The following is an 11920-nucleotide window of genomic DNA, read 5'->3' on the forward strand; positions in this document are numbered from 1 at the left end:
CGCGGGTGGAAGGTCTAGTCGCGAGGGGTTACAAATTTTCGCAGCTTACTTCGCGACTTCCTCACGGGTAGACCTTCCAGTCGCGAAAAACACTTGAACAAATTTTTCAAATTTTTGTTTTCAAGTGATCTGGCGACTTGGACTGGCGACTTGCACGCAACTTGAATCAATCGCGAAAATCGCGTGTTTTGCATTTTTGGACAGTTTTTAAAACTTTTTTAGTTTTTCCCTCGAACTTTTGTGATTGTTCATTGTCTTTCCCATTTACACCACTCTTAAACTCACCGTGTTTCTTCCTAAACCCACCATTAATCTTCATCCTCTCAACTTTAATCCTCAAGAAAAAGGTATGGGTTTTCTTATTTTCTCTAAGTTTTTCATGATTTTAACCCTGTTTTCTTGGATTCGTGAGTTGTTGCTATGGTTTGTGACATATGTTGTTTCAGTTATGGGTTGGGTTCATATTTGTCTTGTCTTGGTGTTGGGTTTGTTTAATCGTGCTTTATGATGCTTGTTATGGGTGTTATCATGTCTTAGTCTCATTGTCGGAGGTTCTTCGTGTTGATTTATGCATCTCATACCCATTATGATGTGTCTTGTTGACATATTTTTGGGTTTATTGTGGTTTACTTAGTGTGCGTGTTTGTTTGATTCTATATAGTTGTGTTTTGATGGTTAGGTTATTGTTTTACCTTTTGTTATCATGAGTGTTGCTTCTACCTTGAGGTTTTTGTCTACTATGTGTTTGTTTGATTATCTCATTCTCATTGTGCTATGTTTCATTGACATATGCCTTCTTCTGGATATATGTGTTACGCACTGTTTTTATACAGGTGTATGTGCTTGGGACTGTGTCTTCTAATGTCCTTGCTTTATGTAGTTGTGGCCACTATCTCAGTGTGCTTTACATTGGTCCTGTTGTTAGGTTGCTCTATCCTCTCTGTTATTTGTTCTCTCTTTCATTGTCTGACTCTCAACTGAGTATATTTTTATGCTCTTTTCTGTTATACTAACCATGTTTCTAATGGTTGTTTTTCCATCTACTGTGCTTTGTTTTGTGGCCTTTTCTGCTATGTTTGCAAATGACACCTACCAAGAAGAAAATTACTGCCAAGAAGGGTGATAAAAGGCTGAAAATGAACAACACAAAATTTAGATCCACTAAACACTTTGAGAGATATAAAGACTTTTTCGTAAAGGTACCCATCATTCAGGAACGATTTGTAGATTTGGTGGATTTGAAGGACACCTTCATTCCAAAGTGTTTTGAGGGCAGAGGATGGGATAAGTTGCTGAGTGACTTACCTATGGTGTGTGAGTCTCTTATCAGGGAATTTTATGCAAATTCTGTACTGAGAGAAGATGAGTTGAATTGTTGGATAAGAGGAAAGGAATTCACAATAGTAGTAGATGATATAGATGAGGTGCTAGATCTTGAAGAAATAGAGGACCATGACTTCACCAACTTCAAGGACAGGATGTTATCTATAGAGACCGTCCAATCTCGCATTGGTGGATCACGAGAGGGGAGATGCCTCAACACTACTCACTTCCCAGCTGACATGAGATGTCTAACCACCGTCATGATGTTCAATTTGTACCCTGTTAAGAAGCTGACTACAATCAATAATGCCAGAGCTATATTTCTCATGGAGCTTAAGGAAAACACCTTCATAGACATTAGTTCTCATATTTTTGACACCATTGTGGATGAAACACGAACAACCTCTAGGGCCAAGCTAATTTTTCCTAGCCTTTTCATGAGGATTTTCAGACTGAAAGATGTTCCCATCCTTCAAGATATCAGTCCCATGTCTGTACCCTCAGCCATCAACAAACTAACCATCACAAGGATACAAGTTCGTCTCCCAGGTGATGAAGAGGAAGGTGAACAAGCTGAAGGTGATCCCATGGACACTAAGACAGAGGCTGCAGGACAGGCTTCAAGCTCAAGAGGTCGTGGCAAGAGGAGCAGAGCTTCATCTTCATCAGCTGTACCTTCAGATGCATTCCAGATCATCCTAGAAAGGATTGACGGGCTCAGAGATGTCCATAATGAACAATCTGACAGGCTGACTGCACTTCAAGATCAGATGAACATCCTCTCAGTAAAGTTTGATAGCTTCTCCTCTCAGCAGTGACCCTTTGGCCATTACGGTCAAAAAGGGGGAAATTTTTTGAAGGGCAGCAGCTCTTGAGGGGGAGCGTGCCCAAAAACTTATCTTAAGCAGTTTACTTTATGATTATGTTATATAGTTTCTGGGGTTGTGTTTCAGATATTTTTTTACTATGGGTTTGCTATATACTTCGTTATATATTTTGCTGTCTTAAACTCAAGGATCATATTTTTATATATTTAAGATAGTTTTTCATTTTTTATGCATGCTTTTAATCTGTACCGATGTTGCTTTTATAAGCGTTTAAGGTTTGTTCTGTAGGCGTTTAAGGTTTGTTCTGTAGGCTTTTATGGTTTGTACCATGCTTAGGTAGCCTTTATGTTTTGTACCTATGCTTTGTAGCTTATGTACTTGTTGTTCTGCTATGCACTGCTTTTAGTACATCACTCTTGTGCCCGTGTAGGATCTTGTTCCTAGATGCATATACTTCTTGTATTGTGCATTGGTTGAATGTTGGACATGCAAATGATTCTTTGCATTTAAGCTTAATAGCTAGCATGTCCAGATGTTCATTCCAAGTGTGAATGAGCATTGTGGTCACTATTTTGTAATGATTGCTTTTATGGTCAAGTTTTGGTTTATTACTTTACTCCATTGTGCTTGATCGCATTGTGCTTGTCTCATATGCATTACAAGTTTTTCTGCATGCAATGATCATATTGTGTTGTTGTATTTCAGGAGACATTTGTTCTTATGATTCAAGAGCTACACAGATTCTAGAGTTAGGTGTGAGTGAGTTTTGTTCAAATGTTCCCAACTCACATATTAAGTCTAGAGTTTGTTTTAGGGTTTTGTCACGGAATAGCCAAAGGGGGAGATTATAAGGTTGAAATTTATCAACCATTGTGTTGGCTTTATTCCGTGCCAATTTGCTTGTAATTCAACACTTAGAAACCCTGTATTTAGGTGGGATTCATGCAAGGGTAGTGTGTGAGAGAGTGTGAAGAAATGCTCAAGAATGTGCAGTGAAGCAGGGACTCGCGGCTGGATCTTGCGGGTGGCTTGCGGCTAGCAAGCCGCCAGATGATGCACACGAGTGAAGCGTGCTAAGAAGTTGAACAATCATGCCAGCTGGAGCACTACAGGACAAAAAGTCCAGTCTGGCCATTCTGTTTGCTCGCGGCTGGAACTCGCGACTTAGTCAAGTTGCGAGTCCAAGTCGCCAGCCAACCCTGTTTGGAAAAATATGACTCTTTGCATTCCTTTCTCACCCTAGTATAAATATCCCTTATACCCATGAAATGAAGAGAGTTTCCAGAGAGAATTTTGAGAGAAAAACCCTAGAGAAAAATAAGCTTGACTCATCTACAATCTTCACTTAGAAACTCTTCAAATTCCTCTATTCTCTTCCTCTCTATTGTTCTATCCTTGAGAGGTACATTATCAAAACCTTTTCTCACCATATCCACATCTGTGAGAAGGCTGTTTGGTGCTTTGGGAAGCAGTTAAGAAGGGACCAATTTCATATTGGTTGATGCTATGGGCTGTAGCGGAATCCGATAAGCTAAAGAAGAAATAAGTTCGGCGTAACCTCGTTGGAGTAAAAGCTTGGAGGGCTTAGGTACACTGGGTAGATTAGGCTTGGAGGGTCTTCTATTATCCATGTATCCCAATTACATTCTTTAGTGGATTATTGACCACTTGGAGGGTGGCAGAGAGGTTTTACGCCAAGGGTTTCGGTTTCCTCTTCGATAACACATCGTTGTGTTGTCCTTGTGTTTGCATCTCTCTTCTCTTAATCTTTGCGATTTAATTTCTGCTGTGGATGTAATTTTATTTGGTTTAGATTATGTTATCAATTCTGTTTTAGCTTATTTACATTTTTCGCATGTACGTTGTTTGTTTATAAGCTTGAATTAGTAATTTGTAATTTGGAGGTTTAAACATTCAAAGGTGTTTTACACGCTTTTTGAACTTTCAGATGAGATAAGGGAGAATATGAACCGATTCCCTTTTCATAGCTTCCATCAATAGTCATCCCCTGCCTTCCAAGTTCAAGATGCCTTCGTTGGATTTGTATGATGGAACATGCGACCCATGTGACCACATTATAACCTTCAATACCATAATGCACCTTTAAGGAGTTCTAGATGAGATAATGTGTAGGGCCTTCCCAACCACCCTTAAAGGGCCAGCATGAGTGTGGTTTAGCAAGATACCTCCAAACACCGTTAGTTTTTTCAAAGAGTTGAGTAAGTTGTTCGTCGACAACTTTATCGGAGGACAAAGGCATAAACGCTCATCGTCCAGCCTGTTGACTATAGAGCAAGGAGATAATGAGAGCTTGTGGTCCTTCATCACCCGCTTCAATAGGGAAGCTTAAACGGTAGATGAGATGGATGACAAGTCACTGTTAGTAGCCTTCCACAATGGAGTTAGTTCAGATTTATTCATCCACAAGCTCTATGATCAAGAACCACAAACCATGGCTGAACTCGTCTATTCAGCCCAAAGTTTCATGAATGCAAAAGATGCGATCATTTCCAAGAAGAGGAAGAGAGCAGAGCGAATGGAAACAGACCTCTCACGTCATCCTGAACAAGGCCCTCATCCAAAGAAGTCCCGAATGGGAGAAAAGAAGGATAAAGACAACAGGAAAAGGTCAGTATTACACGCTTTTGAACGTTCCACTTGATCAAGTGCTTATACAGATCAAGGATGATTCATCTTTGCAATGGCTAGAGAAGATGAAAGGAGATCCTAATAAGCGCAATAAGAATAAGTATTACCGTTTCCATAGAGATCATGGACATGACACAAATAAGTGTTATGACTTAAAGCAGTAGATAGAAAATCTCAATAGGTAGGGAAAATTGAGGAATTTTCTTGGACGAGATCATAAGGACGAGAAGTTAAAAGGAAAGGTAGAAGAGCCATCACGGCCCCCACTTGGAGAAATAAGAGTTATTGTAGGAGGAACTTCAATAGGACAATCTTCCAAGTCAAGGAAGACCTACTTGAAGGTGGTGCAGAATGTCCAACACTCTAGACGAGTCCCAAGGAAGAAAGGGGCAAACGAGCAAGCCATTACTTTCACAGATGAAGACGCTAAAAGGATCCATCATCCACATGATGATGTGATCAGTATAACTTTGCTCATTGCAGACTACACGACTAGAAGGGTGTTGATAGATAATGAGAGTTCAGCAGATATCTTATATTATCCCAGCTTCTAGTAGATAAGACTTGGACGAGACCAACTCCGTCCAGTGAATTCGCCCTTAGTAGGTTTTGGAGGAATGAAGGTACTACCAATGGACATTATTACTTTACCCTTTGTGGTAGAAGCGTATCCACAGCAGATAGCCAAAGAAGTGAATTTTCTCGTCGTAGATTGTTCGTCTTCCTACAATGCCATCATTGGAAGACCAATCTTGAACAATTGGAAGGCAGTAATATCTACCTACCACCTATCTGTCAAGTTTCCAACAAACTATGGAATATGGCAAGTACAAGGAGATCAGTTAGCCACTAGAGAATGCTATTTAGCCAAGTTGGCTTTGGACGAACATGTGCAGACAATGAATATAGAGGAGAGAAGGGTTGCTGCAGGACCTACTGGAGTATTGGAAGACGTTCCTTTAGACGAGGGTAACCCTAAGAAGTTTATCAGAATTGGAAAAGTATGGAGGAGAAGATGAAGCAAGACCTCGTCCAATTCTTAAGAAAGAGCATTGATGTTTTCGTGTAGAATCATGAAGACATGTCAGAGATTGACTCAAGTGTTATTACTCATCGCTTGAATATATATCCATCTTCCAAGCTTGTTCATCAAAAGAAAAGGGTCTTCGCTCCTGAACGAGATAATTTTATCAAGGAAGAGGTCCAGAAGTTAACCACAACATAATTTATTCGAGAAGTCTATTACCCGGATTGGCTAGTTAATGTAGTGATGTTCAAGAAGGCTAATGGCAAGTGGAGAATGTGTGTAGATTTCACTAATTTGAACAAGGCTTGCCTCAAGGATAGTTATCCATTGCCACACATTGACCAGTTGGTAGACTCAACAGTAGGTCATCGATTGCTAAGCTTCATGGATGCCTTCTCAGGTTATAACCAGATAAAGATGGACGAGGCAGATTAAGAGAAGACATCCTTCATTACCAGTTAAGGTTTATTTTGTTACAAAGTGATGTCTTTTCGTTTAAAGAATGCGAGGGCGACCTATTAGAGGTTGGTCAATCATTTGTTTCGTCCACAGATAGGACGAAATGTAGAAGTTTATGTGGATGACACGTTGGTAAAAAGCTTGGACGAGAACAAGAGACCTTTGACACGTTTAGACGATACAACATGGAGCTGAATCCAAGCAAGTGTGCCTTCAGGGTTTCGTTAGGAAAGTTCTTAGGATTTATGGTTTCACAAAGGGAAATTGAAGCAAATCTTGATAAGATCCAAGCAATATTGAATATAGAACCACCAAGAAGTGTCAAGGAAGTCTAGTCTCTCACTAGACGAGTTGAAGCCCTAAACAGGTTTGTTTTGAAAGCAACTAATAAATGTTTGCCATTTTTATGGTTCTCAAGAAGACATTTGAATAGACGGACGAGTGTCAAAAGGCCTTCCAAGATCTTAAGGACTACCTTACCACGACTCCCTTACTAAGTCCATCTATACCAGGTGAGGAGTTGTATTTATATTTAGTAGTATCTCCACATGCAGTAATTTTAGCATTAATCAGGGAAGAAGGGAAGGTGTAAAAGCCTGTTTATTATACAAGCTGGGCATTAAGGGGGGCAAAAGGACGATATCCTATGATAGAAAAGTTGGCATTTGCATTGATAATAGCTTCTAGGAAGCTAAGACATTACTTTTAGGCTCATGTCATCAATGGTTTGACGGATCATCCACTTAAAAAGGCAATGAATAAGTTGGAAGCGTAGGACAACTGATCCAATGGGCCATAGAGTTCAGTGAGTTTGATATCATGTATCAGCCTAGGAGTGCAATAAAAGCTCAAGCTCTAGCAGTTTTCATGGCAGAATTCACTCCAAGACATGGTGATTTAGATGAGGTGGATGAAGTTAAGACACGGGTCATCTATGTAGATGGGTCATCCACGCTATATGCCAAAGGAATAAAAGTTATATTGAAATCCCCGAAAGGGGACAAATTGAAGTATGCAACTCGCCTATAGTACCAAACAACCAACAATGAAGTTGAGTATGAAGCTCTCCTTAAAGGGCTAGAATTGGCTAAGTCCTTAGGGGCAGAGTCAATAGTCGTCGAAGGAGACTCTTAGCTGATCATAGGCCAAGTGAATGGAACATGTGAAGCGAAAGAAGAACAGATGAAGAAATATCTTAATAGGGTGAGATGCCTTGTTAAGAAATTTAAAGAAGCCAATTTTCTTTAAGTCCCAAGGGAAAAAAACATGGAAGCAGATGCCTTAGCAAAAGTAGCGTCAACAAAAGGGTCGGTGAATGAGCTTGATGAAGTCCAGTACATGCCTAGAATAGATCTTCCAGAGGTGCAGCAGATAAAAGGTAAAGAAAATTGGATGACCCCAATAGTAGCTTACCTAAGGGGTGGAAGGCTTCTAGAAGAAAGAGATGAAGCTAGAAAGCTAAGGATTAGATCAGCTAAGTACGTCCTTATAGATGAGGTGCTATACAAAATAGGCTTTTCTCGGCTTTACCTAAGGTGTTTAGCTCCAACTGAAGCAAACTACGTATTGAAAGAAGTTCATGAAGGAGCATATGAAAACCATTCAAGAGCAAGAGCCCTCGTTTACAAGGTCATCTGTGTAGGTTACTACTGGCCAACTATTTGGGCAGATGCTAAGGCTTTTGTAAAGGTCTGTGATCAGTGTCAACGCTTCAGCAACATCCCTAGACAACCATCGGAGTACCTCACCCCGATGGTGGCCTCATGGCCCTTTGCATAATGGGGATTGGATATTTTAGGTCATTTTCTAATAGGAACCAGGCAAATGAAGTTCTTGGTAGTGGGAATTGATTACTTCACTTAGTGGGTGGAAGCTAAACCCTTCGCAAAAATCACACAGCAGAATGTCAAAAACTGTGTCTGGAAGAGCATCATATGCTGATTTGGGATACCTAGGGTACTAGTGGCATACAATGGACTGCAGTTTGATAGCACACCCTTTAGAGATTTCTGCGAGCAACTTGGAATAAAAAATCATTATTCCTCACCCTCCCACCCACAAGCAAATGGACAAGCAGAAGTTGCAAACCGATCCTTATTGAATATCATCAAGACTCGGCTTGAGGGGGCAAAGGGAATATGGCTAGACGAGCTACCAGGTAGGCTTACAGGACGACTGCGAGGATCCCCACAGGGGCAACTCCTTTCAAACTAGCCTATGGAAGTGAAGTAGTCATACTTGCAGAAGTGCACATGGCTAACCACAGGGTGATGAAGTATCAGGACAAAGAGAATGAAGAACAACTTCATCTTAACCTCGATCTAATAGATGAGGTCAGGATGGATGCAGAGTAGAGGACAACAAAGTATAAAAATCTTATGGCTAGAAAATATGATGCAATGGTGAAACCTAGGTGCTTCAACATTGGGGACCTCGTCCTAAAAAAGGTTTCCTTGGCAACCAGAAACTCGGCTCATGGAAAACTGGGGCCTAATTGGAAAGGACCTTACAGGGTTACCAATTGCAAAAGGTCGGGATCATACTATTTGGAAGCCCTAGATGGTGAAAATTAGAGCATCCTTGGAATGTTGAGCATCTTAGAAGATACTATCAGCGAAGAGTTGGCCTGGATGAGCATCATCCTAGATGAGCATCACCATGGACGAAGTTGAAGTCATGTGTTATTTTCCTCATATTTATTTGTGTTTGTTGCTAGTACTACATGTTTTTAGTATTTTAATTCCCTAAAAGTGCATTAGTTACAACTTATGCATTGTTTATGGACGAATTTGTGATGGACGAAGTCATAAACTTAGTCTATTTATACATAAGTATTTTTAATCCCCTAAAGGCACTAGCTTCTAAGCATGTGTCATGCTTGTGGACGATATTTATATTGGATTTCCAATGTATATAATGTTGTGTGAATTTCTAATTTTTATGTTGTTCTCATTCAAACTAATCCACAAGAAGGCTAAACGTCCAAGACAAGTAAAATCTCTAGACGTAGGGATGTAATGTCTATAAGCTTTCCTTAAATAAGGTTAAAGCAAAAAAAAAATAAACCTAAGGTATATTCATCTAATTATTGGACGAGGTAAAACGTGCACGCAAGAATATTTAAAATCCATAGATGAATATAACTAGCTAAGCAATCCAATCTTTGGACGAGTGAATGCTGAAATAGTCTTGCTTAAAGGCGAGTAAAAATCGTCCAGCCTATGGACGACGAAGAATAGAGCAAGCTATAAGTCAAATTATGGACGAATAAAGCTGGCAAGGGAAATACCATTCATAGACGAGTTATACTTGTGAAATTTAAAGAATTGTAAAAGTGTTGAACATGAGCAAATTATTCTAACATGGATGAGCTAAATGCCTTCACAAGTGGACGGACCACACTTAAAACCATAAAAATAACATGGATGATGTAAACAAAGGAAATTACATAAAACGTATAACATGTTCAACAACAAATAAAGAATGAAAATGGAAGTAAATATTCATTCATAAAAATGTAAAGAAGGGTAGACAACTATCGTCCAAAAACCCTTATGTTGTTCAAAGCCAGTGAAGGCCATTGTATTTGTTGCACGTCCATAAACTTGGACGAATAGATTGTACTTAATTAAATTTTAAAATAAGCCCAAAACAACGGGCATCCCCAACAAACTAAAATAAATAAATTTTCTAAAAAGAGAAATAAATTTACTGAGATAAACCACTAGGGGCATTACCCCCAGACTTTGGGGGTTTTCCTTGCTGGCATTACTGGCATCCTAGGCAGGTTCCATTGAGGCGTTGTCCACAACATTTACATCCTTAGAGTTCGTCTGAAGTAGGGAACTCTCTACTGTAATGGGGATCTTGAAGGAGTCAAAGTCTATTTCAAGGTAAGCCTCTTTGGCATTAGAACGAAAGTCCTTAAAGCCAGTAGCGTAGCGATGATCTAGATGAGTAGTAAAATCGTCTGACTTCATGAAGGCTGTAATGGCTTCCTTTTAAGCATTCTCCAAAGACGAGGTAAATCCTTGAACCTTTACCTCAAGGTGAGTGATACGGGTCTCCTTCTCAATGGAGTTTATCTTGAGCTCTTCCACCTCATTCTTTAGCCTCTTCTCAATCCCCTATAGACGAGTGAGCTCCTCAGTCAACCCAATCACTTCCTTATTTTTTAAAAATAACTTGTCCTTCAGCTCCTTGTTCTCGGCCTTAGTAGCCTTAGACTCGTCACAAAGTTCCTTGGCTTGGCTGGACGTAGTATAAAACTTTGCCATGGCCTGAAAGATGAATGGACGAAAGAGAGTTAGAAATTTTTCATAAATTTCTCAGAAAAGAAATTAAGAATGACAAAAAAATTACATACCTTGAAGAGGTCGTGGATGGAAAAACGCTCAAAGTCTTTCACTGACATGTCATAGCAAGCACTCACTCTTTGTCAGTGATGATCCCTTTGAACGTCTTCCAAGCGTAATCCTCATCTAGCACCAAATTAGGAGGATGCTTTGTTGGAACTAAAGGATGAATCCTCTGAGAAGTTTTGGCTACAGGAGGAGGAGGGTTCTCAGGCTAGACGAATGAGGGATTGGCTTGAACGGGAACCAAGTTCACTGTCGAGTTGTCCAGGTCTACCGTTGTGGGTGGAAGTTTTGGAACCTTAGAAGGAGGAGTCTTGCTAGGCTTTTACATCTTTGAACCCCAGCGGCTTGGAAGATCACCAAGGTCAATAGTGCTTGAAATGCCCTTCCTCTTCCCAGCTTGGACGACAGGCTTCTAGACGTAGTGCAGCTGCCTCGTCTTGGACTTGGACATCCTCTTTACCCTCAGTGCCACTAGCAATGTTTTTCTCTTTGTTTTCCTTTATAGTGGCTAACCCTGTGATGAAGAAGACATAAAGTTAATAATAATAATAATAATAATAATAATAATAATAATAATAATAATAATAATAATAATAATAATATAATGAATGGACGATACTTCGACGAATGGTCTCCTCTTGTGCAAGATTTTCTTCAGTAGGCTCTAAACCAAGTCCCCAGACAACTAGACGACTAAGGGTTACCAAGCTGTGGAAGGACCTCTCAGGGAAAGCACAAGCTCTATCAATACGCTTTAAATGAAAATTGTCCAAGTGTGGATGAGTAATAGCTGCACCAACATAACAGAGGGTTAGACGAGAAAAGAGTCAAACAAAACAAATAAAAGAAAGGAGGAAAGACATACCCTCAAGACAAAGATGGCTTAGGGCACTAGTAAAAGGAGGGAAGGGGGCATTATTTACATTAATGGGGTCCCTAGCCCAATCTCCAGAAATAAAGAAAAATTATTTCTTCCATCCTATCAGAAGAACTACGACCCCTAATCAAACTAAATTGGGGGCCCCTAGACGAAAACTAGTAAAAATCAGCAGACTATTTAATTTCTGAGGGTTTATAGCAATAAAGGTTTTCGTCCACTATAATTGGACGGTTCCCCTCAAACACTTCATGCCATAACACTTGCATGGCTACTATCGTCCTCCATCCATTAGGATTGAGCTGGTTTGGTCCAATACCCAACCTATGGAAGAAACCTCTATAGAAAGAATTAAGAGGAAACCTAGGACCTGCTAAGAGGTAAGAAGTATATACAC

At 39.9% G+C, this 11920-nt stretch overlaps 1 protein-coding gene across 1 annotated transcript; it reads left to right on the plus strand.

Moving 5' to 3' along the window:
• The first annotated feature begins 7551 nt into the window (after positions 1–7551).
• Positions 7552–8064, plus strand: LOC142607589 (uncharacterized). The gene has a single exon (XM_075779133.1). The coding sequence runs from the start codon at positions 7552–7554 to the stop codon at positions 8062–8064; it is 513 nt and encodes a 170-aa protein (XP_075635248.1).
• The last annotated feature ends 3856 nt before the right edge of the window (positions 8065–11920 follow it).

The sequence above is a fragment of the Castanea sativa genome, chromosome 8 (genome assembly GCF_040712315.1).
Source record: "Castanea sativa cultivar Marrone di Chiusa Pesio chromosome 8, ASM4071231v1".
Classification (NCBI taxonomy): domain Eukaryota; kingdom Viridiplantae; phylum Streptophyta; class Magnoliopsida; order Fagales; family Fagaceae; genus Castanea; species Castanea sativa.

What these genes read in the sequence shown, in the direction of transcription:
- LOC142607589 (XM_075779133.1), top strand. Translation starts at nt 7,552, where the DNA reads ATGGAAGCAGATGCCTTAGCAAAAGTAGCGTCAACAAAAGGGTCGGTG.